The sequence below is a fragment of the Bombina bombina genome, chromosome 11 (genome assembly GCF_027579735.1).
Source record: "Bombina bombina isolate aBomBom1 chromosome 11, aBomBom1.pri, whole genome shotgun sequence".
Classification (NCBI taxonomy): Eukaryota; Metazoa; Chordata; class Amphibia; order Anura; family Bombinatoridae; genus Bombina; species Bombina bombina.
Window position 1 is genome coordinate 196,734,579 of NC_069509.1, and position 26,751 is coordinate 196,761,329.

The 26,751-nt window shown below is 44.6% G+C and overlaps 1 protein-coding gene across 1 annotated transcript in view; it reads right to left on the reverse strand.

Annotated features, from left to right (window-relative positions):
* Window positions 1-26,751, reverse strand: part of RNF216 (ring finger protein 216) — a gene marked incomplete in the record, with an annotated part of 472,645 nt that overhangs the window by 377,038 nt on the left and 68,856 nt on the right. The window contains 2 exon segments of the mRNA XM_053694600.1: window positions 8,554-8,656; window positions 9,496-9,572. Coding sequence (XP_053550575.1) covers window positions 8,554-8,656; window positions 9,496-9,572 — 180 coding nt within the window.

The window sequence follows — 26,751 nt, forward strand, 5'->3', positions numbered from 1 at the left end:
ATAAAACTCTAAGCCATCTCCGTGGAGATGTTGCCTGTACAACGGCAAAGAGAATGACTGGGGTAGGCGGAGCCTAGGAGGGATCATGTGACCAGCTTTGCTGGGCTCTTTGCCATTTCCTGTTGGGGAAGAGAATATCCCACAAGTAAGGATGACGCCGTGGACCGGACACACCTATGTTGGAGAAAAAAACCTTGTCCAGCTCCCCAGCTGGAGGGAACCAAGGAGTTTGCCTGAAACCAAAAAAAACAAAATTTATGCTTACCTGATAAATTCATTTCTCCTGTAGTGTGGTCAGTCCACGGGTCATCATTACTTCTGGGATATTATCTCCTCCCCTACAGGAAGTGCAAGAGGATTCACCCAGCAGAGCTGCTATATAGCTCCTCCCCTCCACGTCACCTCCAGTCATTCGACCAAAGGACCAACGAGAAAGGAGAAGCCCAAGGGTGTAGTGGTGACTGGAGTATAATCCAAAAATTTTTTTAGCCTGCCATAAAAAACAGGGCGGGCCGTGGACTGACCACACTACAGGAGAAATGAATTTATCAGGTAAGCATAAATTTTGTTTTCTCCTGTTAAGTGTGGTCAGTCCACGGGTCATCATTACTTCTGGGATACCAATACCAAAGCAAAAGTACACGGATGACGGGAGGGACAGGCAGGCTCTTTATACGGAGGGAACCACTGCCTGAAGAACCTTTCTCCCAAAAACAGCCTCCGAAGAAGCAAAAGTGTCAAATTTGTAAAATTTGGAAAAAGTATGAAGAGAAGACCAAGTTGCAGCCTTGCAAATCTGTTCAACAGAAGCCTCATTCTTAAAGGCCCAAGTGGAAGCCACAGCTCTAGTAGAATGAGCTGTAATTCTATCAGGAGGCTGCTGTCCAGCAGTCTCATAGGCTAATCGTATTATGCTACGAAGCCAAAAAGAGAGAGAGGTAGCCGAAGCTTTTTGACCTCTCCTCTGACCAGAATAAACGACAAACAGGGAAGACGTTTGACGAAAATCCTTAGTTGCCTGTAGATAAAATTTCAGGGCACGGACTACATCTAGATTGTGTAGCAGACGTTCCTTCTTCGAGGAAGGATTAGGACACAAAGATGGAACAACAATCTCTTGATTGATATTCCTGTTAGTGACCACCTTAGGTAGGAACCCAGGTTTAGTACGCAGAACTACCTTGTCTGAATGAAAAATCAGATAAGGAGAATCACAATGTAAGGCAGATAACTCAGAGACTCTTCGAGCCGAGGAAATAGCCATTAAAAACAGAACTTTCCAAGATAACAACTTGATATCAATGGAATGAAGGGGTTCAAACGGAACACCCTGTAAAACATTAAGAACAAAGTTCAAACTCCATGGCGGAGCAACAGTTTTAAACACAGGCTTGATCCTAGCTAAAGCCTGAAAAAAAGCTTGAACGTCCGGAACTTCTGACAGACGTTTGTGTAAAAGAATGGACAGAGCTGAAATCTGTCCCTTTAAAGAACTAGCGGATAAACCCTTTTCTAAACCTTCTTGTAGAAAAGACAATATCCTTGGAATCCTAACCTTACTCCATGAGTAACTCTTGGATTCGCACCAATATAAGTATTTACGCCATATTTTATGGTAAATCCTTCTGGTAACAGGCTTCCTAGCCTGTATTAAGGTATCAATAACTGGCTCAGAAAACCCACGTTTTGATAAAATCAAGCGTTCAATTTCCAAGCAGTCAGCTTCAGAGAAGTTAGATTTTGATGTTTGAATGGACCCTGGATCAGAAGGTCCTGTTTCAGAGGTAGAGACCAAGGCGGACAGGATGACATGTCCACTAGATCTGCATACCAAGTCCTGCGTGGCCATGCAGGTGCTATTAGAATCACTGATGCTCTCTCCTGTTTGATTCTGGCAATCAATCGAGGAAGCATCGGGAAGGGTGGAAACACATAAGCCATCCCGAAGGTCCAAGGTGCTGTCAAAGCATCTATCAGAACCGCTCCCGGATCCCTGGATCTGGACCCGTAGCGAGGAAGCTTGGCGTTCTGACGAGACGCCATGAGATCTATCTCTGGTTTGCCCCAACGTCGAAGTATCTGGGCAAAGACCTCCGGATGAAGTTCCCACTCCCCCGGATGAAAAGTCTGACGACTTAAGAAATCCGCCTCCCAGTTCTCCACTCCCGGGATGTGGATTGCAGACAGGTGGCAAGAGTGAGACTCTGCCCAGCGAATTATCTTTGATACTTCCATCATTGCTAGGGAGCTTCTTGTCCCTCCCTGATGGTTGATGTAAGCTACAGTCGTGATGTTGTCCGACTGAAACCTGATGAACCCCCGAGTTGTTAACTGGGGCCAAGCCAGAAGGGCAATGAGAACTGCTCTCAATTCCAGAATGTTTATTGGAAGGAGACTCTCCTCCTGATTCCATAGTCCCTGAGCCTTCAGAGAATTCCAGACAGCGCCCCAACCTAGTAGGCTGGCGTCTGTCGTTACAATTGTCCAGTCTGGCCTGCTGAATGGCATCCCCCTGGACAGGTGTGGCCGATAAAGCCACCATAGAAGAGAATTTCTGGTCTCTTGATTCAGATTCAGAGTGGGGGACAAATCTGAGTAATCCCCATTCCACTGACTTAGCATGCACAATTGCAGCGGTCTGAGATGTAGGCGTGCAAAAGGTACTATGTCCATTGCCGCTACCATTAAGCCGATCACCTCCATGCATTGAGCTGACGGGTGTTGAATGGAATGAAGGACACGGCATGCATTTTGAAGCTTTGTTAACCTGTCTTCTGTCAGGTAAATCTTCATTTCTACAGAATCTATCAGAGTCCCCAAGAAGGGAAATCTTGTGAGTGGAAAGAGAGAACTCTTCTTTTCGTTCACCTTCCATCCATGCGACCTTAGAAATGCCAGTACTAACTCTGTATGAGACTTGGCAGTTTGAAAGCTTGAAGCTTGTATCAGAATGTCGTCTAGGTACGGAGCTACCGAAATTCCTCGCGGTCTTAGTACCGCCATAAGAGTACCCAGAACCTTTGTGAAGATTCTTGGAGCCGTAGCCAATCCGAATGGAAGAGCTACAAACTGGTAATGCCTGTCTAGAAAGGCAAACCTTAGATACCGGTAATGATTTCTGTGAATCGGTATGTGAAGGTAAGCATCCTTTAAATCCACTGTGGTCATGTACTGACCCTCTTGGATCATGGGCAAAATTGTTCGAATAGTTTCCATCTTGAACGATGGAACTCTTAGGAATTTGTTTAGGATCTTTAAATCCAAGATTGGCCTGAAAGTTCCCTCTTTTTTGGGAACTACAAACAGATTTGAGTAAAACCCTTGTCCTTGTTCCGACCGCGGAACTGGATGGATCACTCCCATTAATAAAAGATCTTGTACGCAGTGTAGGAACGCTTCTTTCTTTATTTGGTTTGTTGACAACCTTGACAGATGAAATCTCCCTCTTGGGGGAGAGGATTTGAAGTCCAGAAGGTATCCCTGAGATATGATCTCTAACGCCCAGGGATCCTGAACATCTCTTGCCCAAGCCTGGGCGAAGAGAGAAAGTCTGCCCCCTACTAGATCCGGTCCCGGATCGGGGGCCCTCGATTCATGCTGTCTTAGGGGCAGCAGCAGGTTTCCTGGCCTGCTTGCCCTTGTTCCAGGACTGGTTAGGTTTCCAGCCTTGTCTGTAGCGAGCAACAGCTCCTTCCTGTTTTGGTGCAGAGGAAGATGATGCTGTTCCTGCTTTGAAATTACGAAAGGAACGAAAATTAGACTGTCTAGCCCTAGGTTTGGCTTTGTCCTGAGGCAGGGCATGGCCTTTACCTCCTGTAATGTCAGCGATAATCTCTTTCAACCCGGGCCCGAATAAGGTCTGCCCTTTGAAAGGTATATTAAGCAATTTAGATTTAGAAGTAACATCAGCTGACCAGGATTTTAGCCACAGTGCTCTGCGTGCCTGAATGGCAAATCCGGAATTCTTAGCCGTAAGTTTAGTTAAATGTACTACGGCATCTGAAATAAATGAGTTAGCTAACTTAAGGGCTTTAAGTTTGTGTGTAATCTCATCTAGTGTAGATGATTCAAGTGTCTCTTCCAGAGACTCAAACCAAAATGCTGCTGCAGCCGTGACAGGCGCAATACATGCAAGAGGTTGCAATATAAAACCTTGTTGAACAAACATTTTCTTAAGGTAACCCTCTAATTTTTTATCCATTGGATCTGAAAAAGCACAGCTATCCTCCACCGGGATAGTGGTACGCTTAGCTAAAGTAGAAACTGCTCCCTCCACCTTAGGGACCGTTTGCCATAAGTCCCGTGTGGTGGCGTCTATTGGAAACATTTTTCTAAATATCGGAGGAGGTGAAAACGGCACACCGGGCCTATCCCACTCCTTAGTAACAATTTCAGTAAGTCTCTTAGGTATAGGAAAAACATCAGTACTCGCCGGTACCGCAAAATATTTATCCAACCTACACATTTTCTCTGGTATTGCAACTGTGTTACAATCATTCAGAGCCGCTAACACCTCCCCTAGTAATACACGGAGGTTTTCCAGCTTAAATTTAAAATTTGAAATATCTGAATCCAGTCTGTTTGGATCAGAACCGTCACCCACAGAATGAAGTTCTCCGTCCTCATGTTCTGCCACCTGTGACGCAGTGTCTGACATGGCCCTAATATTATCAGCGCACTCTGTTCTCACCCCAGAGTGATCACGCTTACCTCTAAGTTCTGGTAATTTAGCCAAAACTTCAGTCATAACAGTAGCCATATCCTGTAATGTGATTTGAAATGGCCGCCCAGATGTACTCGGCGCTACAATATCACGCACCTCCCGAGCGGGAGATGCAGGTACTGACACGTGAGGCGAGTTAGTCGGCATAACTCTCCCCTCGTTGTTAGGTGAAATATGTTCAGTTTGTACAGATTGACTTTTATTTAAAGTAACATCAATACAATTAGTACATAAATTTCTATTGGGCTCCACTTTGGCATTAGCACATATAGCACATGTATCTTCCTCTGAATCAGACATGTTTAACACACTAGCAATAAACTAGCAACTTGGAAATGCTTTTCAAGTAATTTACAATAATATGAAAACGAACTGTGCCTATAAGAAGCACAGAAAAAAATTATGACAGTTGAAAATAAATAAGTTATAGCAAATCTTTGTAAGAAATATACAATTTTAGCAAAGGATTGTTCCCATTAGCAAAGGATAACTAACCCTGACAGCAGAAAAAAATACACAAATAAACGTTTTTTATCACAGTCAACTACAATCTTCACAGCTCTGCTGTGAATGATTACCTCCCTCAAAACAAGCTTTGGAGATCCCTGAGTTCTGTAGAGATGAACCGGATCATGCAGGAAGAAAATGAACTTCTGACTGAGTTTTTTGATGCGTAGTAAAAGCGCCAAAAATGGCCCCTCCCCCTCACACATAACAGTGAGAGAGATTAGTAAACTGCTTTAATTTAAACAAAACTATTGCCAAGTGGAAAAAATAGTGCCCAAAACATTTTTTCACCCAGTACCTCAGAGAAATAAACAATTTTACATGCCAGCAAAAAAACGTTTAACCTCAATAAATTAATTGTTATTTAAAACCTATTGCAAGTCCCTGCAAATTAGGTTAAGTCTATGCATACAGTATAAATCCAGTGAAGTACCATTCCCAGAATACTGAAGTGTAAAATATACATACATGACAGCCTGATACCAGCTACATCTACTGCATTTAAGGCTGAGTTTACATTATAACGGTATGGCAGGATTTTCTCATCAATTCCATGTCAGAAAATAATAAACTGCTACATACCTCTTTGCAGATTAATCTGCCCGCTGTCCCCTGATCTGAAGTTTACCTCTCCTCAGATGGCCGAGAAACAGCAATATGATCTTAACTACTCCGGCTAAAATCATAGAAAAAACTCAGGTAGATTCTTCTTCAAATTCTACCAGAGAATGAATAACACACTCCGGTGCTATTATAAAATAACAAACTTTTGATTGAAGGTAATAAACTAATTAAAATCACCACAGTCCTCTCACACATCCTATCTATTCGTTGGGTGCAAGAGAATGACTGGAGGTGACGTGGAGGGGAGGAGCTATATAGCAGCTCTGCTGGGTGAATCCTCTTGCACTTCCTGTAGGGGAGGAGATAATATCCCAGAAGTAATGATGACCCGTGGACTGACCACATTTAACAGGAGAAAGAAACCTAGGCGCCTCCCTACGAGAACCCTGCAGCTCGGGAGAAAAGGAACCAGCAAAAACCAGGTTCCTAGAAAAAACACCCCTCCATGGAGGGAAAATTCAGAGACCAGAATCACAGCATAGGATCTTGGCAAGGCCCAAAAACCGCCAGAGCGGAGAAGGCACCGCCCCCCTAAAGGAGAGCCAGAAGCAATGCGGCGGAAGTCACCGACCAAGCCCCAGGAATAGAGTGGCACGCCCAATCTCTACCGGTAGGCTGACCCAAAGGTCCAGATGTAGATGTATAGTGTAGTTTGTGAAAACAAACAATATAACAATAAAACACTCAAGGTCCCGCAACATACGTCACTGACAACTCAACAAAGTGCACACAAACTCCGGACCCAACAGCCCGCGAACAACATCCAAGGACATTCAAGGAAGTAATAAAAGCAAGTCCATCCCAGAAATTCCCGAAGGAATAATCAAATAAAAAAAATATCCTACCTGGATGAAAGAAAATAAGGCAGCCCGAAGGCATCTGCCAAAAAAAAACTCTGGGAAAGGACACGAGCGACCGTCAGGACACGATCAACATCCCCAATAGTCTAGCTCGAAGCACCATTCGAGGACACATTCCCCGACTGATAGAGGAGAGGGTCCCGCAATAAGTAAAAAAGACGACGGAGTAGAACGCACAGCCGCGCAACCCAATAACGAAAGGTGCAACATGAAGGAATTTTTCACCCCAGGAGAAAACTGAATAGATCCACCCGAAGTCTGGACACCCGGGATAGTTGGGCAAGAACACAACAACCTCGTCACCACACGGTCAGGAATGCGGAAGCGTAAAAACCCAGCGTAACAACGGCTGGTCATAAGGTGAACCGCAAAGTCCAAAAAAGTGCCAGGAAAAGGCGGCAACTAAGCCCCACTAAATCCTTCAAGCAATTCTCCTGTCTCAGCCTCAGAGCCAATACCCACTACACAAAGCAGGGAGATCACATAAGAAACATCCCCTAAGGAAGGAATAATCCCATGCTTCCCAGATCCGTCCAGAGGGATCTCACTGAGACCCATACCTATCTGTCACATAACAATGCAACATTCATATTGATAAAATGAAACGATCTTACCGGAATCTACGACATGGAACAGGAACACGGTCCTTCAAGTGTGACGGATAGTAGCGTCGGCTCCGTCATGGACTTGAGAGAAGACAGCAGGTAGCGAAGCGAAGGATCGGCAATGCCAAGTGCTAGAGGAGCTGTTAATACGAGTCGGGATGGTGTCCCAGAGGGAACTCCCACTGCATCTCCAGACTCTAACATTCGCCCAGGCCCTCACTGAGAGACTAACAGGACTACTTAAAACTGCTGTCCCATTGCGAAGAGTACTTCCCTACATGAGAGACACACTTTATGTAAAAATTAATAAAAGCACTTTCTTTAAAAAATAAAACTTCTGACACTTCTCTGCCAACCTCCTGGGACGAAAGGCAAAGAATGACTGGGGGATAAAGGAAGTGGGAGGAGTATTTGAGCCTTTGGCTGGGGTGTCTTTGCCTCCTCCTGGTGGCCAGGTTCTTATTTCCCACAAGTAATGAATGCAGCTGTGGACTCTTTCCCATTAGGAAGAAAATATATATATAGTTTTGACAGGTAAATAAAAAAACAAAACAAAAGGATCTATTTCTGTTCAAATGGTGTGATAGCAAAAATGCTAAAAACTCTCTTGTATTTTGGGCAAGTTCTCCTCTGAAATTCCGGTAGCAAAGTGTTTAAAGAAATATGTATCCCTAAAAACTAGCCAGGTAACAAAAGTAACATAAGCAAGCGACAGTAACTGATGCTAGCAATGACTCCGTCATTAACGGTCTGCAATCTGTGGTGACGACAGGTGACCATCCTGATGTTACAGACATTACAGCACCTCGGACACATCAAGGTCATAGAGATTGAAAACAAAAACAGAATATGTGAGAATGATGCAGATGTACGACAATCTCCTGCTGAGTGTGACCTTGTATGTGACCAAGGAGCCTATGAGAGACTGAACCTGTTACTGCGCACGCCAGGCTCATTGTATACTAAGGAAGACCTTATAACCAGCAAACCCTGGGGTGTGACACAAGAACAGGGTGAGGGTGAAGTATATCTCAGTTACATATATCTGTATAGGATCCTGATCTCTTTACAGTGCACAATGAGACAGTTAGTTCATGTACAAGAATAAGTGTGACAAGCCCTCAGCTCTACACACGCACGTGCGGGGCATTTTCTAAAACAAACATTTCATTAGACTTTCTCAGTCTAAACAGAAGCCAAATAGCCCTTGTACTAATTATTCTGCACCACGCACCTTGGTATCCTCCAGGCTAGTGAGCAAGATGCTGTTTTTAGGCAAACCAAATCCTCCTTCCTGCTTCGGGTAGTCTGGACTTTCCAAAAGCATATTACAAATGCTGCAAAAAAACAGATCAAGTCAGTGACATTTTACAATAACTCCTTGCTTTATATTTACTCCCTGACACACAGGCAAGTGAGATGAAGTTGCAGCTAATAAAGGTAATTACAAAAGCTAAGACATCAGATCTGTGCAGAGTGAAATATACTGAATATCTGGGTAAAAAAAGAAAAAACATTCTAATTAATATCCTAGACCAAGAGCCCCCTCCGCACACCCACACACACACACATACACATACACACATACACATACACACACAGACATACACACACACACAGACATACACACACACACACATACACACATACACACATACACACACACACACACACACACACATACACACACACACACACACACATACACACACACACATACACTACTACAATAAGCACTCCCTTCATCTTCCAATCACTTTATCCTAAATGAAAAGCCCCAGGGTTCCCTATCTGTGCTGAGAACAGAAAAATGTGTTTATTAGTAGTTTTCTGAATCTCACACTAGGTACCACTAAGGAACTAGTGCGTTGCATAAATTGTTAAGGCGGGTTTGTTAAGGCTACAAATACGTTAACGACACCAGTGCTTGGTCACGTTATTCTTTGTGACACTAACAGTCACATCATTGTATTAACCTAATGCCACAGAGACAGGATGAGAATACAATGAATACAAGAAGTTGTCAATCTGTTATAGCTGTACTGTAAATGGCTTTGCAGCACGTACAGGGTAATAAACATGAAAAAAAGTGTAACGTAAGCAAAGTGAAATACTGCAGGAACAGTACTCCTAATTGTTCTTGATGAATAATTACACTAAAACAAGTCTTACTTACACATTTAAATCATAATACTGGTTAGAGCGAATCAGTTCCTCCACGTAGCCCTTTTTAATATCCGGAAATCTGGCTTCCTAAATAAAACACAAGCTTGGGTTTATTCTGAGCACAAAATGATAACACAAAACAGAAACAAAATATTCCCAGCAGACCCCTTACCACTGGCAGGGAATCCTGAGACACAGACAATATGCACCACAGGTACCCAGAAACCATTTGTAAGCTGCAAGTGACCCAAGGTATACAGACAACAGATATATACAGATATATCTGACAAACGCACCCAAGGTATACAGACTGTCTGACAAACGCACCCAAGGTATACAGACTGTCTGACAAACGCACACAAGGAGCCCAAGGTATACAGACTGTCTGACAAACGCACACAAGGGGCCCAAGGTATACAGACTGTCTGACAAACGCACACAAGGGGCCCGAGGTATACAGACTGTCTGACAAACGCACACAAGGGGCCCAAGGTATACAGACTGTCTGACAAACGCACACAAGGAGCCCGAGGTATACAGACTGTCTGACAAACGCACACAAGGGGCCCGAGGTATACAGACTGTCTGACAAACGCTCCCAAGGGGCCCAAGGTATACAGACTGTCTGACAAACGCACACAAGGGGCCCGAGGTATACAGACTGTCTGACAAACGCACACAAGGGGCCCGAGGTATACAGACTGTCTGACAAACGCACACAAGGGGCCCAAGGTTTTGTTGAAGCTTTAATCAAAACCATGCTCACTTATTACTGCTGTCCATTAACTGCCTGGGTAATCAGGATATGACAGCTATTCCTCTAGAGATATCAGGGATAAGGCAGCAGTCCTGTGGTATCTGTGCCAGCAGCAACACATTGTACAACAGTGACCAGATATAAAGGGTTAATAAGTAACAGTACAACCTTTATGGATACTCTCCAATAAAACCCAAACAAGTGTGTAAATACTCATTTACACTGAACTCTCTTGGTGTCCTTTGTTGAAAAGCATACCTAGGTAACAGCAGCACTACTGGGAGCTAGCTGCACACATATGCCTCCAGCCATTGGCTCCCAATAGTGCTGCTCTTGAGCCTACCCATGTATGCTTTTCAATGCAGGATACCAAGAGAATAAAACAAAATTAGATAATAATAGAATTATAATTGCTGCTCTGTCTCAATCACATAAGTTTAATTTGGACGTTCCCTGTCCTTTTATGCTGCAAACCCTTGTACCAAACAAAAATAATGCTACTGACTGATCTCTGTATGAGCCGCGAATATATATTTATATAATGATCATATTGCCTCTCGTGCGCTTCTTCTCTAGAGTAACCTATTGCCTCTCGTGCGCTTCTTCTCTAGAGTAACCTATTGCCTCTCGTGCGCTTCTTCTCTAGAGTAACCTATTGCCTCTCGTGCGCTTCTTCTCTAGAGTAACCTATTGCCTCTCGTGCGCTTCTTCTCTAGAGTAACCTATTGCCTGTCGTGCGCTTCTTCTCTAGAGTAACCTATTGCCTCTCGTGCGCTTCTTCTCTAGAGTAACCTATTGCCTCTCGTGCGCTTCTTCTCTAGAGTAACCTATTGCCTCTCGTGCGCTTCTTCTCTAGAGTAACCTATTGCCCCTCGTGCGCTTCTTCTCTAGAGTAACCTATTGCCTCTTGTGCGCTTCTTCTCTAGAGTAACCTATTGCCCCTTGTGCGCTTCTTCTCTAGAGTAACCTATTGCCTCTCGTGCGCTTCTTCTCTAGAGTAACCTATTGCCTCTCGTGCGCTTCTTCTCTAGAGTAACCTATTGCCTCTCGTGCGCTTCTTCTCTAGAGTAACCTATTGCCTGTCGTGCGCTTCTTCTCTAGAGTAACCTATTGCCCCTCGTGCGCTTCTTCTCTAGAGTAACCTATTGCCTCTTGTGCGCTTCTTCTCTAGAGTAACCTATTGCCCCTTGTGCGCTTCTTCTCTAGAGTAACCTATTGCCTCTCGTGCGCTTCTTCTCTAGAATAACCTATTGCCTCTCGTGCGCTTCTTCTCTAGAGTAACCTATTGCCTCTCGTGCGCTTCTTCTCTAGAGTAACCTATTGCCTGTCGTGCGCTTCTTCTCTAGAGTAACCTATTGCCTCTCGTGCGCTTCTTCTCTAGAGTAACCTATTGCCTCTCGTGCGCTTCTTCTCTAGAGTAACCTATTGCCTCTTGTGCGCTTCTTCTCTAGAGTAACCTATTGCCCCTCGTGCGCTTCTTCTCTAGAGTAACCTATTGCCCCTCGTGCGCTTCTTCTCTAGAGTAACCTATTGCCTCTTGTGCGCTTCTTCTCTAGAGTAACCTATTGCCCCTTGTGCGCTTCTTCTCTAGAGTAACCTATTGCCTCTCGTGCGCTTCTTCTCTAGAGTAACCTATTGCCTGTCGTGCGCTTCTTCTCTAGAGTAACCTATTGCCTCTCGTACGCTTCTTCTCTAGAGTAACCTATTGCCTCTCGTGCGCTTCTTCTCTAGAGTAACCTATTGCCTCTTGTGCGCTTCTTCTCTAGAGTAACCTATTGCCTCTCGTGCGCTTCTTCTCTAGAGTAACCTATTGCCCCTTGTGCACTTCTTCTCTAGAGTAACCTATTGCCTCTCGTGCGCTTCTTCTCTAGAGTAACCTATTGCCCCTTGTGCACTTCTTCTCTAGAGTAACCTATTGCCTCTCGTGCGCTTCTTCTGTGGACTAACCTATTGCCCCTTGTGAAATTCTTCTCTAGAGTAACCTATTGCCTCTCGTGCGCTTCTTCTCTAGAGTAACCTATTGCCTGTCGTGCGCTTCTTCTCTAGAGTAACCTATTGCCTCTCGTGCGCTTCTTCTCTAGAGTAACCTATTGCCTCTCGTGCGCTTCTTCTCTAGAGTAACCTATTGCCTCTCGTGTGCTTCTTCTCTAGAGTAACCTATTGCCTCTCGTGCGCTTCTTCTCTAGAGTATCCTATTGCCCTTCGTGCTCTTCTTCTCTAGAGTAACCTATTGCCTCTCGTGCGCTTCTTCTCTAGAGTAACCTATTGCCCCTTGTGCGCTTCTTCTCTAGAGTAACCTATTGCCCCTTGTGAAATTCTTCTCTAGAGTAACCTATTGCCTCTCGTGCGCTTCTTCTGTGGAGTAACCTATTGCCTCTTGTGCGCTTCTTCTCTAGAGTAACCTATTGCCTCTCGTGCGCTTCTTCTCTAGAGTAACCTATTGCCCCTTGTGAAATTCTTCTCTAGAGTAACCTATTGCCTCTCGTGCGCTTCTTCTGTGGAGTAACCTATTGCCTCTTGTGCGCTTCTTCTCTAGAGTAACCTATTGCCTGTCGTGCGCTTCTTCTCTAGAGTAACCTATTGCCTCTCGTACGCTTCTTCTCTAAAGTAACCTATTGCCTGTCGTGCGCTTCTTCTCTAAAGTAACCTATTGCCTGTCGTGCGCTTCTTCTCTAGAGTAACCTATTGCCTGTCGTGCGCTTCTTCTCTAGAGTAACCTATTGCCGCTCGTGCGCTTCTTCTGTGGAGTAACCTATTGCCCCTTGTGAAATTCTTCTCTAGAGTAACCTATTGCCTCTCGTGCGCTTCTTCTGTGGAGTAACCTATTGCCTCTTGTGCGCTTCTTCTCTAGAGTAACCTATTGCCTCTTGTGCGCTTCTTCTCTAGAGTAACCTATTGCCTCTTGTGCGCTTCTTCTCTAGAGTAACCTATTGCCTCTTGTGCGCTTCTTCTCTAGAGTAACCTATTGCCTCTTGTGCGCTTCTTCTCTAGAGTAACCTATTGCCTCTTGTGCGCTTCTTCTCTAGAGTAACCTATTGCCCCTCGTGCTCTTCTTCTCTAGAGTAACCTATTGCCTCTCGTGCGCTTCTTCTCTAGAGTAACCTATTACTTCTCGTGCGCTTCTTCTCTAGAGTAACCTATTGCCTCTCGTGCGCTTCTTCTCTAGAGTAACCTATTGCTTCTCGTGCGCTTCTTCTCTAGAGTAACCTATTGCCTCTCGTGCACTTATTCTCTAGACTCAATCAGACCACCCTCTCCTCCTTACTGACTGTAACCCTTCTCTGCACTATCCATTTAATAATAACTTCATTCTGCAGGTGAAGTCTTAGCTGGGCAGAAGATGCCCCCTCTCTTGCACCCATGCCCAATATTATACACACCAATACAGGTGCTCAACAAGCCCATTAGCCTGGAAGCCACTGGCTCCTACAATTTTATCCTTGTCTAACGCCTTTAGTTATTCTTCATGTATCTATATACAAATACCCCTGCACTAATATATTATGGTCTTACAGCTGAGTATAGCAGTGAGAACGTCTAAACCCTATTCCAGATGATGCTTGTCCCCTATAAATAATAGGTAACAACTGTAAAACCTTCTATTATCAGTGTAAATACCTCGTTGGTTCCTCTATTATCTGTAACACAGTTAAAGGAACATACAACACTAAATCAATTCTAGATATCATTTTGTATAAAGATTAGCCCGAGAGTAATATCCAGATGTACTGACACCAGTATGATAATTAAATATACCTTGTGCATTAGATAGTAATGAGGCAATAAATATTGTTTACTGCACTTTTTAAATGGGATATGAAAAACAAATATTTTTCTTTATGATTCAGACAGAACAAACCATTTAAAACAAAAGTTTCCAGTTTATTTCTATTATCAAATGTTCCTATAATATTCTGGGGTGAAGAGAAACCTAGGTAACATCTGGGGCACAGCAGGACAGGGAATAGTGCTGCCCTCTAGTGCTCTTGCAAACTGCTGACCTATAGGGCCCCAGAAATGGGCAGGCTCCTAAGCATACATCCCTGCTTTTCAACAAAAGATACTAAGAGTATGAAGAAAAAATTATAAATAGAAGTAAATTAGAAAGTTCTTTAAAGGGACAGTCTAGTCAAAATTAAACTTTCACGATTCAGATAGAGCAGCAATTTTAAGCAATTTTTTTGTTCTCTTGGTATCTTTATTTGAAAAATCAGGAATGTAAGCTTAGGAGCTGGCCCATTTCTGGTTCAGCAACTGGGTAACACCTAAATGTAGCCACCAATCAGAAAGTGCTACCCAGGTGCTAAACCAGAAATAGGCCGGCTCCTAAGCTTACATTCTTGATTTTTCAAATAAAGATACCAAGAGAACTAAAAAAAATTGATAAATAGGAGTAAATTATAAAGTTGCTGCTCTATCTGAATCTGACTAGACTATCCCTTTAAGCAACTTTCTAATTTACAAATATGATCACTTTTCTTCGTTCTCTTGGTATCTTTTTTTGAAAAGCAGGAAGGTATGCTTAGGAGACGGCCTATTTTTGGGTTAGCACTCCTCTGGGCCGGCTCCTATACTTACTTAACTTCCTGCTTTTTAAATAAAGATACCAAGAGAATGAAGAAAAACTGATAATAGGAGTAAATTAGAAAGTTGCTAAAAATTGCTGCTCTGTCATGAAAAAAAGGTTTGGGTTTCATATCCCTTTAAATACTGAAGAAAACAAATTATGCTTACCTGATAATCTAATTTCCATCAAGGGGAGGAGAGTCCACTGCTTCATTCATTACTATTGGGAATTAAGAAACTGGCCACCAGGAGGAGCCAAAGCCTTAAATACCTCCCCCCCCCCACACACACACACTTCCATCATCCCCCAGTCATTCTGCCAAGGGAACAAGGAACAGTAGGAGAAATATCAGGGCAAAAAAGGTGCTAGAAGATGAATAAATTTAGGGCCGCCCAACAGAGATACGGATGGGAGCCGTGGACTCTCCTCCCCTCGATGGAAATGAATTTATCAGGTAAGCATAATTTATGTTTTCCTTCTAAAGGGGAGGAGAGTCCACGGCTTCATTCATTACTATTGTGAACATATACCCAAGCTCTAGAGGACATTGAATGAAACCGGGAGGGTAAAAGGCAGACCCTTATCCAAGGGCACCACAGCCTGCAAAACCACTCTATCAAAAACAGCTTCTGCAGAAGCAAAAACGTCAAATTTGTAAAACTTTGTAAAAGTGTGTGAGGAGGACCAGGTAGCCGCCTTACAAATTTGCTCCATAGAGGCCTCATTCTTGAAGGCCCAAGACGAAGCCACAGCTCTATTTGAATGAGCCGTGATTCTCTGAGGGGGCTTATGTCCTGCTGTCTCATAAGCCAAGAAAATCAAGCTCCTCAACCAAAGAGACAAAGAAGTAGCAGAGGCGCTTTGCCCCTTGTGCTTCCCAGAATACACCACAAAAAGAGATGAAGACTGTCTGAAATCTTTTGTAGCTTGAAGATAGAACTTCACGGCACGAACCACATCCAGGTTATGAAGTAACCTCTCCTTTGAAGAAGGGTTAAGACACAAAGAAGGAACAACTATTTCCTGATTGATGTTATGGTTAGACACCACCTTGGGGAGAAACCTCAACCCGGTTCGAAGTACAGCCTTATCCACATAAAACACCAGATAAGGAGGATCACATTGCAAGGCAGCTAGTTCCGATACTCTGCGTGCCGATGCAAAAGCCAACAGGAAGAGAACCTTCCAGGACAGAAACTTAATGTCTATGGAATGCATAGGTTCAAATGGAACCCTCTGCAAAACCTTAAGGACTAAGTTTAAGAGACAGGCCTGATTCTAGACAGAGCCTGAACAAAAGATTGAATGTCAGGAAGCTCAGCGAGTCTCCTATGCAACACAACTGATAATGCAGAAATCTGTCCCTTTAAGGAACTAGCGGCAAGACCTTTCTCCAAACCATCTTGGAGAAAGGACAGAATCCTGGATACCTTCACCTTATGCCAAGAATATCCCTGCTTCTCACGCCAGGACAAGTAAGTTCTCCACATCTTATGGTAGATGCGACGAGTGACTGGCTTCCTTGCCTGAATTAGAGTATCAATCACACTTTCTGAAAAGCCTCTCCTGGCAAAGACTAGGCATTCAATCTCCACGCAGTCAGCCTCAGAGAATCTAGATTTCGATGTTGAAAGGGGGACAGCAGATCCCTGTGACAGGGTAACCTCCACGGCGGAGAGGATGACATCCCCACCAGATCCGCAAACCACGTCCTCCACGGTCACGAAGGAGCAGTCAGAATGGCCGGGGCCCGCTCCTGTTTGATGCGTGCCACTACGCGAGGTAGAAGTGGTAACGGTGGAAAAATATAAGCTAGGCTGAATCCCCAAGGAACCACTTAGGCATACATCAGCTCTGCCTGGGCATCCCTGGACCTCAAACTGTATTGAGGTAGCTTGCAATTGAGTCTGGACGTCATGAGATCTATCTCCGGCGTTCCCCATCTGAGACAAATCTCTGAAAACAACTTAAGGTGTAGAGACCATTTCCCCGGATGGAAGGATTGTCTGCTGAGAAAGCCAGCTTCCCAGTTGTCCACACCGGGAATGTGAATCGCTGAGAGCGAGCAGTTGTGGGACTCCGCCCACTCCAGAATCCGAGACACCTCCCTCATTGCGAGGAAGCTCCTCGTACCCCCCTGATGGTTGATGTAAACCACCGAGGTAATGTCTGTCTGGAATCTGAGGAAACTGACCGACTCCAGAGAAGGCAACGCCTTCAGAGCATTGTAAATTGCTCGTAGTTCTAGGATGTTGATCGGAAGGAGAGACTCCTCCGTGGACCACGTTCCTTGTGCCATCCTGGCACCCCAAACAGCTCCCCATCCTGTCAGACAGGCGTCCGTGGTCACAATCTCCCAGGATGGTCGCAAGAAGGATGTCCCCATGGACAGTTGCTCCGGACGAATCCACCAAGAGAGGGAGTTCCAAGTCTGAGCATTCATGGATATCAGCTGCGATAGATCTTAATGATCGCTGTTCCACTGTCTCAACATGCACAATTGAAGAGGTCTGAGATGGAACCTGGCGAATGGGATGACATCAATGCTTGACACCATGAGACCTATCACCTCCATACATTGAGCCGACGGGCTTGTGGAGGACTGAAGGGCAAGACAGGTGGACGCAAGTTTCCTGCGCCGCTGATCTGTGAGAAATATCTTCATGGACAGAGTCTATTATCGTGCCCAGGAACTCCACCCTGTTGCTGGGAACCAGGGAACTCTTTCCTGCGTTGATCTTCCAACCGTGAGATCGGAGCAGAAGAAGAGTAGTCCTTGAATGATCCTCTGCAATGCCGAGCAACGGCACCTGAACTAGGATGTTGTCCAGGTAAGACGCCACCGCAATGCCCCTGGATCTGGCCACTGCAAGCAGCGCCCCCAGAACTTTCGTGAAGACTCTCGGGGCCATCGCCAGACCAAAAAGAAGGGCCACAAACTGGAAGTGTTGGTCCAGAAACGCAAATCTTAGGAACCTGAAGTGGTCCCTGTGAATTGGCACATGAAGGTAAGCGTCCTTCAAGTCTATAGTTGTCATGAACTGTCCCTCTTGAACTAGGGGCAGAATAGATCTGATAGTTTCTATTTTGAACGATGGAACACTCAGAAACTTGTTTAAACACTTTAGGTCCAGAATCAGGCGGAAGTGCCCTCCTTCTTTGGAACCACAAAAAGGTTGGAATAGTACCCTAGACCTTTTTCTGCTAGGGGTACTGGTACGATAACCCAGAGAGAGGTGAGATCACTCACACACTCTAGATAGGCCTCTCTCTTCTCTGGTCTTGAAGACAGGTTTGACAGAAGGAATCTGCCCTCGGGAGGATGGGATCTGAACCCTATCCTATAACCCTGGGAGACCACTTCTAGAACCTAAGGGTCTTGAACATCCTGCAACCATGCGTCTGATAATAGAGATAATCTGCCCCCTACGTGATCCAGAGACCGGTCGGGGGCCGCCACTTCATGCCGATTTTGTCTCGGTGGGCTTCTTGCTCTGCTTAGACTTATTCCAAGATTGAGCCGGCTTCCAAGATCCCTTGGACTAGTCCGCTTTTGCGGCGGGTTGCTGCGCTGGGCCTTGTCCGCACGAAAGGGACGAAAAGTAGATCCTTTAGGCTTAGCCTTCTTATCCTGCGGTAGGAAAGCTCCCTTGCCTCCCGTAACCGTAGATATAATCTAATCCAATCCTGGACCGAACAGGATCTTTCCTTGAAAAGGCAGGGACAACAGCCTTGTCTTAGAGGTCATGTCCGCAGACCAAGATTTTAGCCACAGAGCCCTGCTCGCTAAAACAGAAAAACCTGACACCTTAGCATTCAGGCGAATAATTTGCATATTGGCATCACAGATGAAAGAATTGGCGATCTTCAGCGACTTAATCTTCTCCTGTATCTCGCTGATGGATGTCTCCCCCTCGACCATTTCAAACAGGGATTCACAGCAATATGTTGCAGCTCCCGCCACAACGGCCGCTGCTGGCTGAAAAACAAACCCTGTGTGCTGAAACATCTTTCTTAACATGTTTTCCAACTTTTCATCCATGGGCTCTTTAAACGACAAACAATCCTCGAGAGGAATAGTCGTCCGCTTCGCGAGCTTAGAGATAGCCCCATCCACCTTTCGGATGGTCCCCCACAGCTCAAGCTGAGAGTCCAGAACGGGGAACAGTTTTTTAAAGGAAGAAGGTGGTGAAAAGAACCCAATTGCTCCCATTCGTTATTAATAATATTAGCCATCTTAACGTGAACCGGGAAAGAGAGGTACTACCCTGTCCTCATATACCTTGTCAAGCTTAGGAATCGCAGGTTCCTCCAGTATCTTAGGTTCCGGAACCTCCAGAGTAGCAGGCACCTGCCGTAGCAGAAAACGCAAATTCTCCATCCTAAACCTATAACCATGTTCCTCCACCGCCGGAGGTTTAGATGACACAGACTACGACCCAGAAGGGGCCTCCTCCGAAGAGTCGGAGTAGGCCTCGTGATCTTATAAAGCCTCTGGATCTTCCATTGGCGAGTACAAACCCTGGGATGGGCCGCTATGATAAACCCTATGCCTGCGCTTAGTAGAACGTGGTAAGGTATGGATCACTTTCGAAACCGTCGATTCCAGTTGGTCCGCAAAGTCTGACAGCCAACCAATCTCTCCCGAAGGAGTGACGGTTGAACCCCGGGGCGCTGCGTGTGAAATCAGAGATGAATGTAGGGAACGCACCTCCTGGGATGAAGAACCCTCAGACGTGGGCGGCTCGGTAGTACTAGACATCAGTTACAAATTTAGATGTTGTAACATTATCAAGGCATGTGGAACATAGTTGAGCAGGCTGATCTACCAGAACCTACTCACAATAAACACAGGAATGAGACTTTATTAAGGAAGGAGAGCCTTCCAACGCATCAGAGTCCTCCATCGCTTGCGCGTTTGGGTAGACTTACTTTATTTTATAAAAAGGCCCCTTTATACCACCAATGGCCGGGGCACTCACCACCTCCTAGGATCGGACTATAGAAACCGCTATGTTTCCTGTGCCACAGATCAACAGGAAGGATAGCCACACCCAGTCACATGGAATGCCTGGCAGAACCGCCCCAGCACTATGGAAAAACGCGCCAAAAAATGGCCGCACAAAGTTTCCGCAAGTAACCTGAAAGTTCCAAACATTGCCAGAGCATCATCTCGCACATAACGCAGCAATGACACAATAAACAAAATCATGTATAAACCCCCCTGTTCAATAATCCCCCTTCCAGGAATATTAACCCTTGATTCTGTAAAGATAAAAAGGCACCACACCGTGACCCTGTCTTCTATGTTATCATTATTAATAAAAAATGTAACGATCTTACCAGAATCTACGCCGTGGAACAGGAACATGGCCCTTCAAGTGTGTCAGGTTAGTAGCCTCGCTCCTGACATGGATTTGAGTGAAGAAAGCAGGCAGTGAAACTCGGCAATGCTGAATACTTATGGAGCTGTTAATATGAGTCGGGTGGTTTCGCAGAAAGACTCTCCCTGCATCTCCAGATTCTAACTTTCGCCCACGCTCTCACTGAGAGGCTGACAGGACTACTTAAAACTCCAGTCCCACTATCCTCCATAAAAGACTACTCCGAAACTCTGGCACTCCTCTGCCATCCCACTGTGAAGAAAGGCAAAGAATGACTGGGGGATAAGGGAAGTGGGGGAGGCATTTAAGCCTTTGGTTGGAGTGTCTTTACCTCCTCCTGGTGGCCAGGTTCTTAATTCCCAAAAGTAATGAATGAAGCAGTGGACTCTCCTTCCCTTTAGATGGAAATAAATGTAACGTTTTAGTTTTTTTTAAAGTAATGAGCACCACCTTGTTGTATCCATGATCTAATATCTTCTTCTGAGGACAACTAGGAACAGATGAAATCGCTGTGTGAAAATATAGTAGTATCAAATTAACATGGTTCTCAGTAAAGAAAAAAATAGTTAAACCTGTCCTTAAAAGGGATATTGACTTTTTTTTTTTTTTTTTTTTTTTTTAAAACAAAACCTTTTTATCATGCAAAATATATGTTAATATGTTTACCTAGTGCTGTACACACAACACACACTTTAAGCAATTACTGTACCGTTAAAGTCAATGTTTAGCTTCATTATTTCTTCTAGATAGTCAGGAAAATGGTGCAAAAAAAAATAAAAAAAACAGAATTTATGTTTACCTGATAAATTACTTTCTCCAACGGTGTGTCCGGTCCACGGCGTCATCCTTACTTGTGGGATATTCTCCTCCCCAACAGGAAATGGCAAAGAGCCCAGCAAAGCTGGTCACATGATCCCTCCTAGGCTCCGCCTTCCCCAGTCATTCGACCGACGTAAAGGAGGAATATTTGCATAGGAGAAATCATATGATACCGTGGTGACTGTAGTTAAAGAAAATAAATTATCAGACCTGATTAAAAAACCAGGGCGGGCCGTGGACCGGACACACCGTTGGAGAAAGTAATTTATCAGGTAAACATAAATTCTGTTTTCTCCAACATAGGTGTGTCCGGTCCACGGCGTCATCCTTACTTGTGGGAACCAATACCAAAGCTTTAGGACACGGATGAAGGGAGGGAGCAAATCAGGTCACCTAAATGGAAGGCACCACGGCTTGCAAAACCTTTCTCCCAAAAATAGCCTCAGAAGAAGCAAAAGTATCAAACTTGTAAAATTTGGTAAAAGTGTGCAGTGAAGACCAAGTCGCTGCCTTACATATCTGATCAACAGAAGCCTCGTTCTTGAAGGCCCATGTGGAAGCCACAGCCCTAGTGGAATGAGCTGTGATTCTTTCAGGAGGCTGCCGTCCGGCAGTCTCATAAGCCAATCTGATGATGCTTTTAATCCAAAAAGAGAGAGAGGTAGAAGTTGCTTTTTGACCTCTCCTTTTACCAGAATAAACAACAAACAAGGAAGATGTTTGTCTAAAATCCTTTGTAGCATCTAAATAGAATTTTAGAGCGCGAACAACATCCAAATTGTGCAACAAACGTTCCTTCTTTGAAACTGGATTCGGACACAAAGAAGGCACGACTATCTCCTGGTTAATGTTTTTGTTAGAAACAACTTTCGGAAGAAAACCAGGTTTAGTACGTAAAACCACCTTATCTGCATGGAACACCAGATAAGGAGGAGAACACTGCAGAGCAGATAATTCTGAAACTCTTCTAGCAGAAGAAATTGCAACCAAAAACAAAACTTTCCAAGATAATAACTTAATATCAATGGAATGTAAGGGTTCAAACGGAACCCCCTGAAGAACTGAAAGAACTAAATTGAGACTCCAAGGAGGAGTCAAAGGTTTGTAAACAGGCTTGATTCTAACCAGAGCCTGAACAAAGGCTTGAACATCTGGCACAGCTGCCAGCTTTTTGTGAAGTAACACAGACAAGGCAGAAATCTGTCCCTTCAAGGAACTTGCAGATAATCCTTTCTCCAATCCTTCTTGAAGAAAGGATAGAATCTTAGGAATTTTTACCTTGTCCCAAGGGAATCCTTTAGATTCACACCAACAGATATATTTTTTCCATATTTTGTGGTAAATTTTTCTAGTTACAGGCTTTCTGGCCTGAACAAGAGTATCAATAACAGAATCTGAGAACCCTCGCTTTGATAAGATCAAGCGTTCAATCTCCAAGCAGTCAGTTGGAGTGAAACCAGATTCGGATGTTCGAACGGACCCTGAACAAGAAGGTCTCGTCTCAAAGGTAGCTTCCATGGTGGAGCCGATGACATATTCACCAGGTCTGCATACCAAGTCCTGCGTGGCCACGCAGGAGCTATCAAGATCACCGATGCCCTCTCCTGATTGATCCTGGCTACCAGCCTGGGGATGAGAGGAAACGGCGGGAATACATAAGCTAGTTTGAAGGTCCAAGGTGCTACTAGTGCATCTACTAGAGTCGCCTTGGGATCCCTGGATCTGGACCCGTAGCAAGGAACCTTGAAGTTCTGACGAGAGGCCATCAGATCCATGTCTGGAATGCCCCACAGTTGAGTAATGTGGGCAAAGATTTCCGGATGGAGTTCCCACTCCCCCGGATGTAATGTCTGACGACTCAGAAAATCCGCTTCCCAATTTTCCACTCCTGGGATGTGGATTGCAGACAAGTGGCAGGAGTGAGTCTCCGCCCATTGAATGATTTTGGTCACTTCTTCCATCGCCAGGGAACTCCTTGTTCCCCCCTGATGGTTGATGTACGCAACAGTCGTCATGTTGTCTGATTGAAACCGTATGAACTTGGCCTTTGCTAGCTGAGGCCAAGCCTTGAGAGCATTGAGTATCGCTCTCAGTTCCAGAATATTTATCGGTAGAAGAGATTCTTCCCGAGACCAAAGACCCTGAGCTTTCAGGGGTCCCCAGACCGCGCCCCAGCCCATCAGACTGGCGTCGGTCGTGACAATGACCCACTCTGGTCTGCGGAAGCTCATCCCCTGTGACAGGTTGTCCAGGGACAGCCACCAACGGAGTGAATCTCTGGTCCTCTGATTTACTTGTATCGTCTGAGACAAGTCTGTATAGTCCCCATTCCACTGACTGAGCATGCACAGTTGTAATAGTCTTAGATGAATGCGCGCAAAAGGAACTATGTCCATTGCCGCTACCATCAAACCTATTACTTCCATGCACTGCGCTATGGAAGGAAGAGGAACGGAATGAAGTATTTGACAAGAGTTTAGAAGTTTTGTTTTTCTGGCCTCTGTCAGAAAAATCCTCATTTCTAAGGAGTCTATTATTGTTCCCAAGAAGGGAACCCTCGTTGACGGAGATAGAGAACTCTTTTCTACGTTCACTTTCCATCCGTGAGATCTGAGAAAGGCCAGGACAATGTCCGTGTGAGCCTTTGCTAGAGGAAGGGACGACGCTTGAATCAGAATGTCGTCCAAGTAAGGTACTACTGCAATGCCCCTTGGTCTTAGCACCGCTAGAAGGGACCCTAGTACCTTTGTGAAAATCCTTGGAGCAGTGGCTAATCCGAACGGAAGTGCCACGAACTGGTAATGCTTGTCCAGGAATGCGAACCTTAGGAACCGATGATGTTCCTTGTGGATAGGAATATGTAGATACGCATCCTTTAAATCCACCGTGGTCATGAATTGACCTTCCTGGATGGAAGGAAGAATTGTTCGAATGGTTTCCATTTTGAACGATGGAACCTTGAGAAACTTGTTTAGGATCTTGAGATCTAAGATTGGTCTGAACGTTCCCTCTTTTTTGGGAACTACGAACAGATTGGAGTAGAACCCCATCCCTTGTTCTCCTAATGGAACAGGATGAATCACTCCCATTTTTAACAGGTCTTCTACACAATGTAAGAATGCCTGTTTTTTTATGTGGTCTGAAGACAATTGAGACCTGTGGAACCTCCCCCTTGGGGGAAGCCCTTTGAATTCCAGAAGATAACCGTGGGAGACTATTTCTAGCGCCCAAGGATCCAGAACATCTCTTGCCCAAGCCTGAGCGAAGAGAGAGAGTCTGCCCCCCACCAGATCCGGTCCCGGATCGGGGGCCAACATCTCATGCTGTCTTGGTAGCAGTGGCAGGTTTCTTGGCCTGCTTTCCCTTGTTCCAGCCTTGCATTGGTCTCCAGGCTGGCTTGGCTTGAGAAGTATTACCCTCTTGCTTAGAGGACGTAGCACTTGGGGCTGGTCCGTTTCTACGAAAGGGACGAAAATTAGGTTTATTTTTGGCCTTGAAAGACCTATCCTGAGGAAGGGCGTGGCCCTTGCCCCCAGTGATATCAGAGATAATCTCTTTCAAGTCAGGGCCAAACAGCGTTTTCCCCTTGAAAGGAATGTTAAGCAATTTGTTCTTGGAAGACGCATCCGCTGACCAAGATTTTAACCAAAGCGCTCTGCGCGCCACAATAGCAAACCCAGAATTTTTCGCCGCTAACCTAGCCAATTGCAAAGTGGCGTCTAGGGTGAAAGAATTAGCCAATTTGAGAGCACGGATTCTGTCCATAATCTCCTCATAAGAAGGAGAATTACTAGTGATCGCCTTTTCTAGCTCATCGAACCAGAAACACGCGGCTGTAGTGACAGGGACAATGCATGAAATTGGTTGTAGAAGGTAACCTTGCTGAACAAACATCTTTTTAAGCAAACCTTCTAATTTTTTATCCATAGGATCTTTGAAAGCACAACTATCTTCTATGGGTATAGTGGTGCGTTTGTTTAGAGTAGAAACCGCCCCCTCGACCTTGGGGACTGTCTGCCATAAGTCCTTTCTGGGGTCGACCATAGGAAACAATTTTTTAAATATGGGGGGAGGGACGAAAGGTATACCGGGCCTTTCCCATTCTTTATTTACAATGTCCGCCACCCGCTTGGGTATAGGAAAAGCTTCGGGGGGCCCCGGGACCTCTAGGAACTTGTCCATTTTACATAGTTTCTCTGGGATGACCAAATTCTCACAATCATCCAGAGTGGATAACACCTCCTTAAGCAGAGCGCGGAGATGTTCCAACTTAAATTTAAATGTAATCACATCAGGTTCAGCTTGTTGAGAAATTTTCCCTGAATCTGAAATTTCTCCCTCAGACAAAACCTCCCTGGCCTCCTCAGACTGGTGTAGGGGCCCTTCAGAAACAATATCATCAGCGTCCTCATGCTCTTCAGTATTTTCTAAAACAGAGCAGTCGCGCTTTCGCTGATAAGTGGGCATTTTGGCTAAAATGTTTTTGATAGAATTATCCATTACAGCCGTTAATTGTTGCATAGTAAGGAGTATTGGCGCGCTAGATGTACTAGGGGCCTCTTGTGTGGGCAAGACTGGTGTAGACGAAGGAGGGGATGATGCAGTACCATGCTTACTCCCCTCACTTGAGGAATCATCTTGGGCATCATTTTCTCTAAATTTTGTGTCACATAAATCACATCTATTTAAATGAGAAGGGACCTTGGCTTCCCCACATTCAGAACACAGTCTATCTGGCAGTTCAGACATGTTAAACAGGCATAAACTTGATAACAAAGTACAAAAAACATTTTAAAATAAAACCGTTACTGTCACTTTAAATTTTAAACTGAACACACTTTATTACTGCAATTGCGAAAAAGTATGAAGGAATTGTTCAAAATTCACCAAAATTTCACCACAGTGTCTTAAAGCCTTAAAAGTATTGCACACCAAATTTGGAAGCTTTAACCCTTAAAATAACGGAACCGGAGCCGTTTTTATATTTAACCCCTTTACAGTCCCTGGTATCTGCTTTGCTGAGACCCAACCAAGCCCAAAGGGGAATACGATACCAAATGACGCCTTCAGAAAGTCTTTTCTATGTATCAGAGCTCCTCACACATGCATCTGCATGTCATGCATCTCAAAAACAAGTGCGCAATACAGGCGCGAAAATGAGACTCTGCCTATGATTAGGGAAAGCCCCTAGAGAATAAGGTGTCCAATACAGTGCCTGCCGGTTATTTTACAAAATTCCCAAGATTAAAATAATTCCTCAAGGCTATGGAGTATAAAATATGTTTATATATAAATCGATTTAGCCCAGAAAATGTCTACAGTCTTAAAAAGCCCTTGTGAAGCCCTTATTTACTGTCTGTAATAAAATGGCTTACCGGATCCCATAGGGAAAATGACAGCTTCCAGCATTACATCGTCTTGTTAGAATGTGTCATACCTCAAGCAGCAAAAGTCTGCTCACTGTTCCCCCAACTGAAGTTAATTCCTCTCAACAGTCCTGTGTGGAAACAGCCATCGATTTTAGTAACGGTTGCTAAAATCATTTTCCTCTTACAAACAGAAATCTTCATCTCTTTTCTGTTTCAGAGTAAATAGTACATACCAGCACTATTTTAAAATAACAAACTCTTGATTGAATAATAAAAACTACAGTTAAACACTAAAAAACTCTAAGCCATCTCCGTGGAGATGTTGCCTGTACAACGGCAAAGAGAATGACTGGGGAAGGCGGAGCCTAGG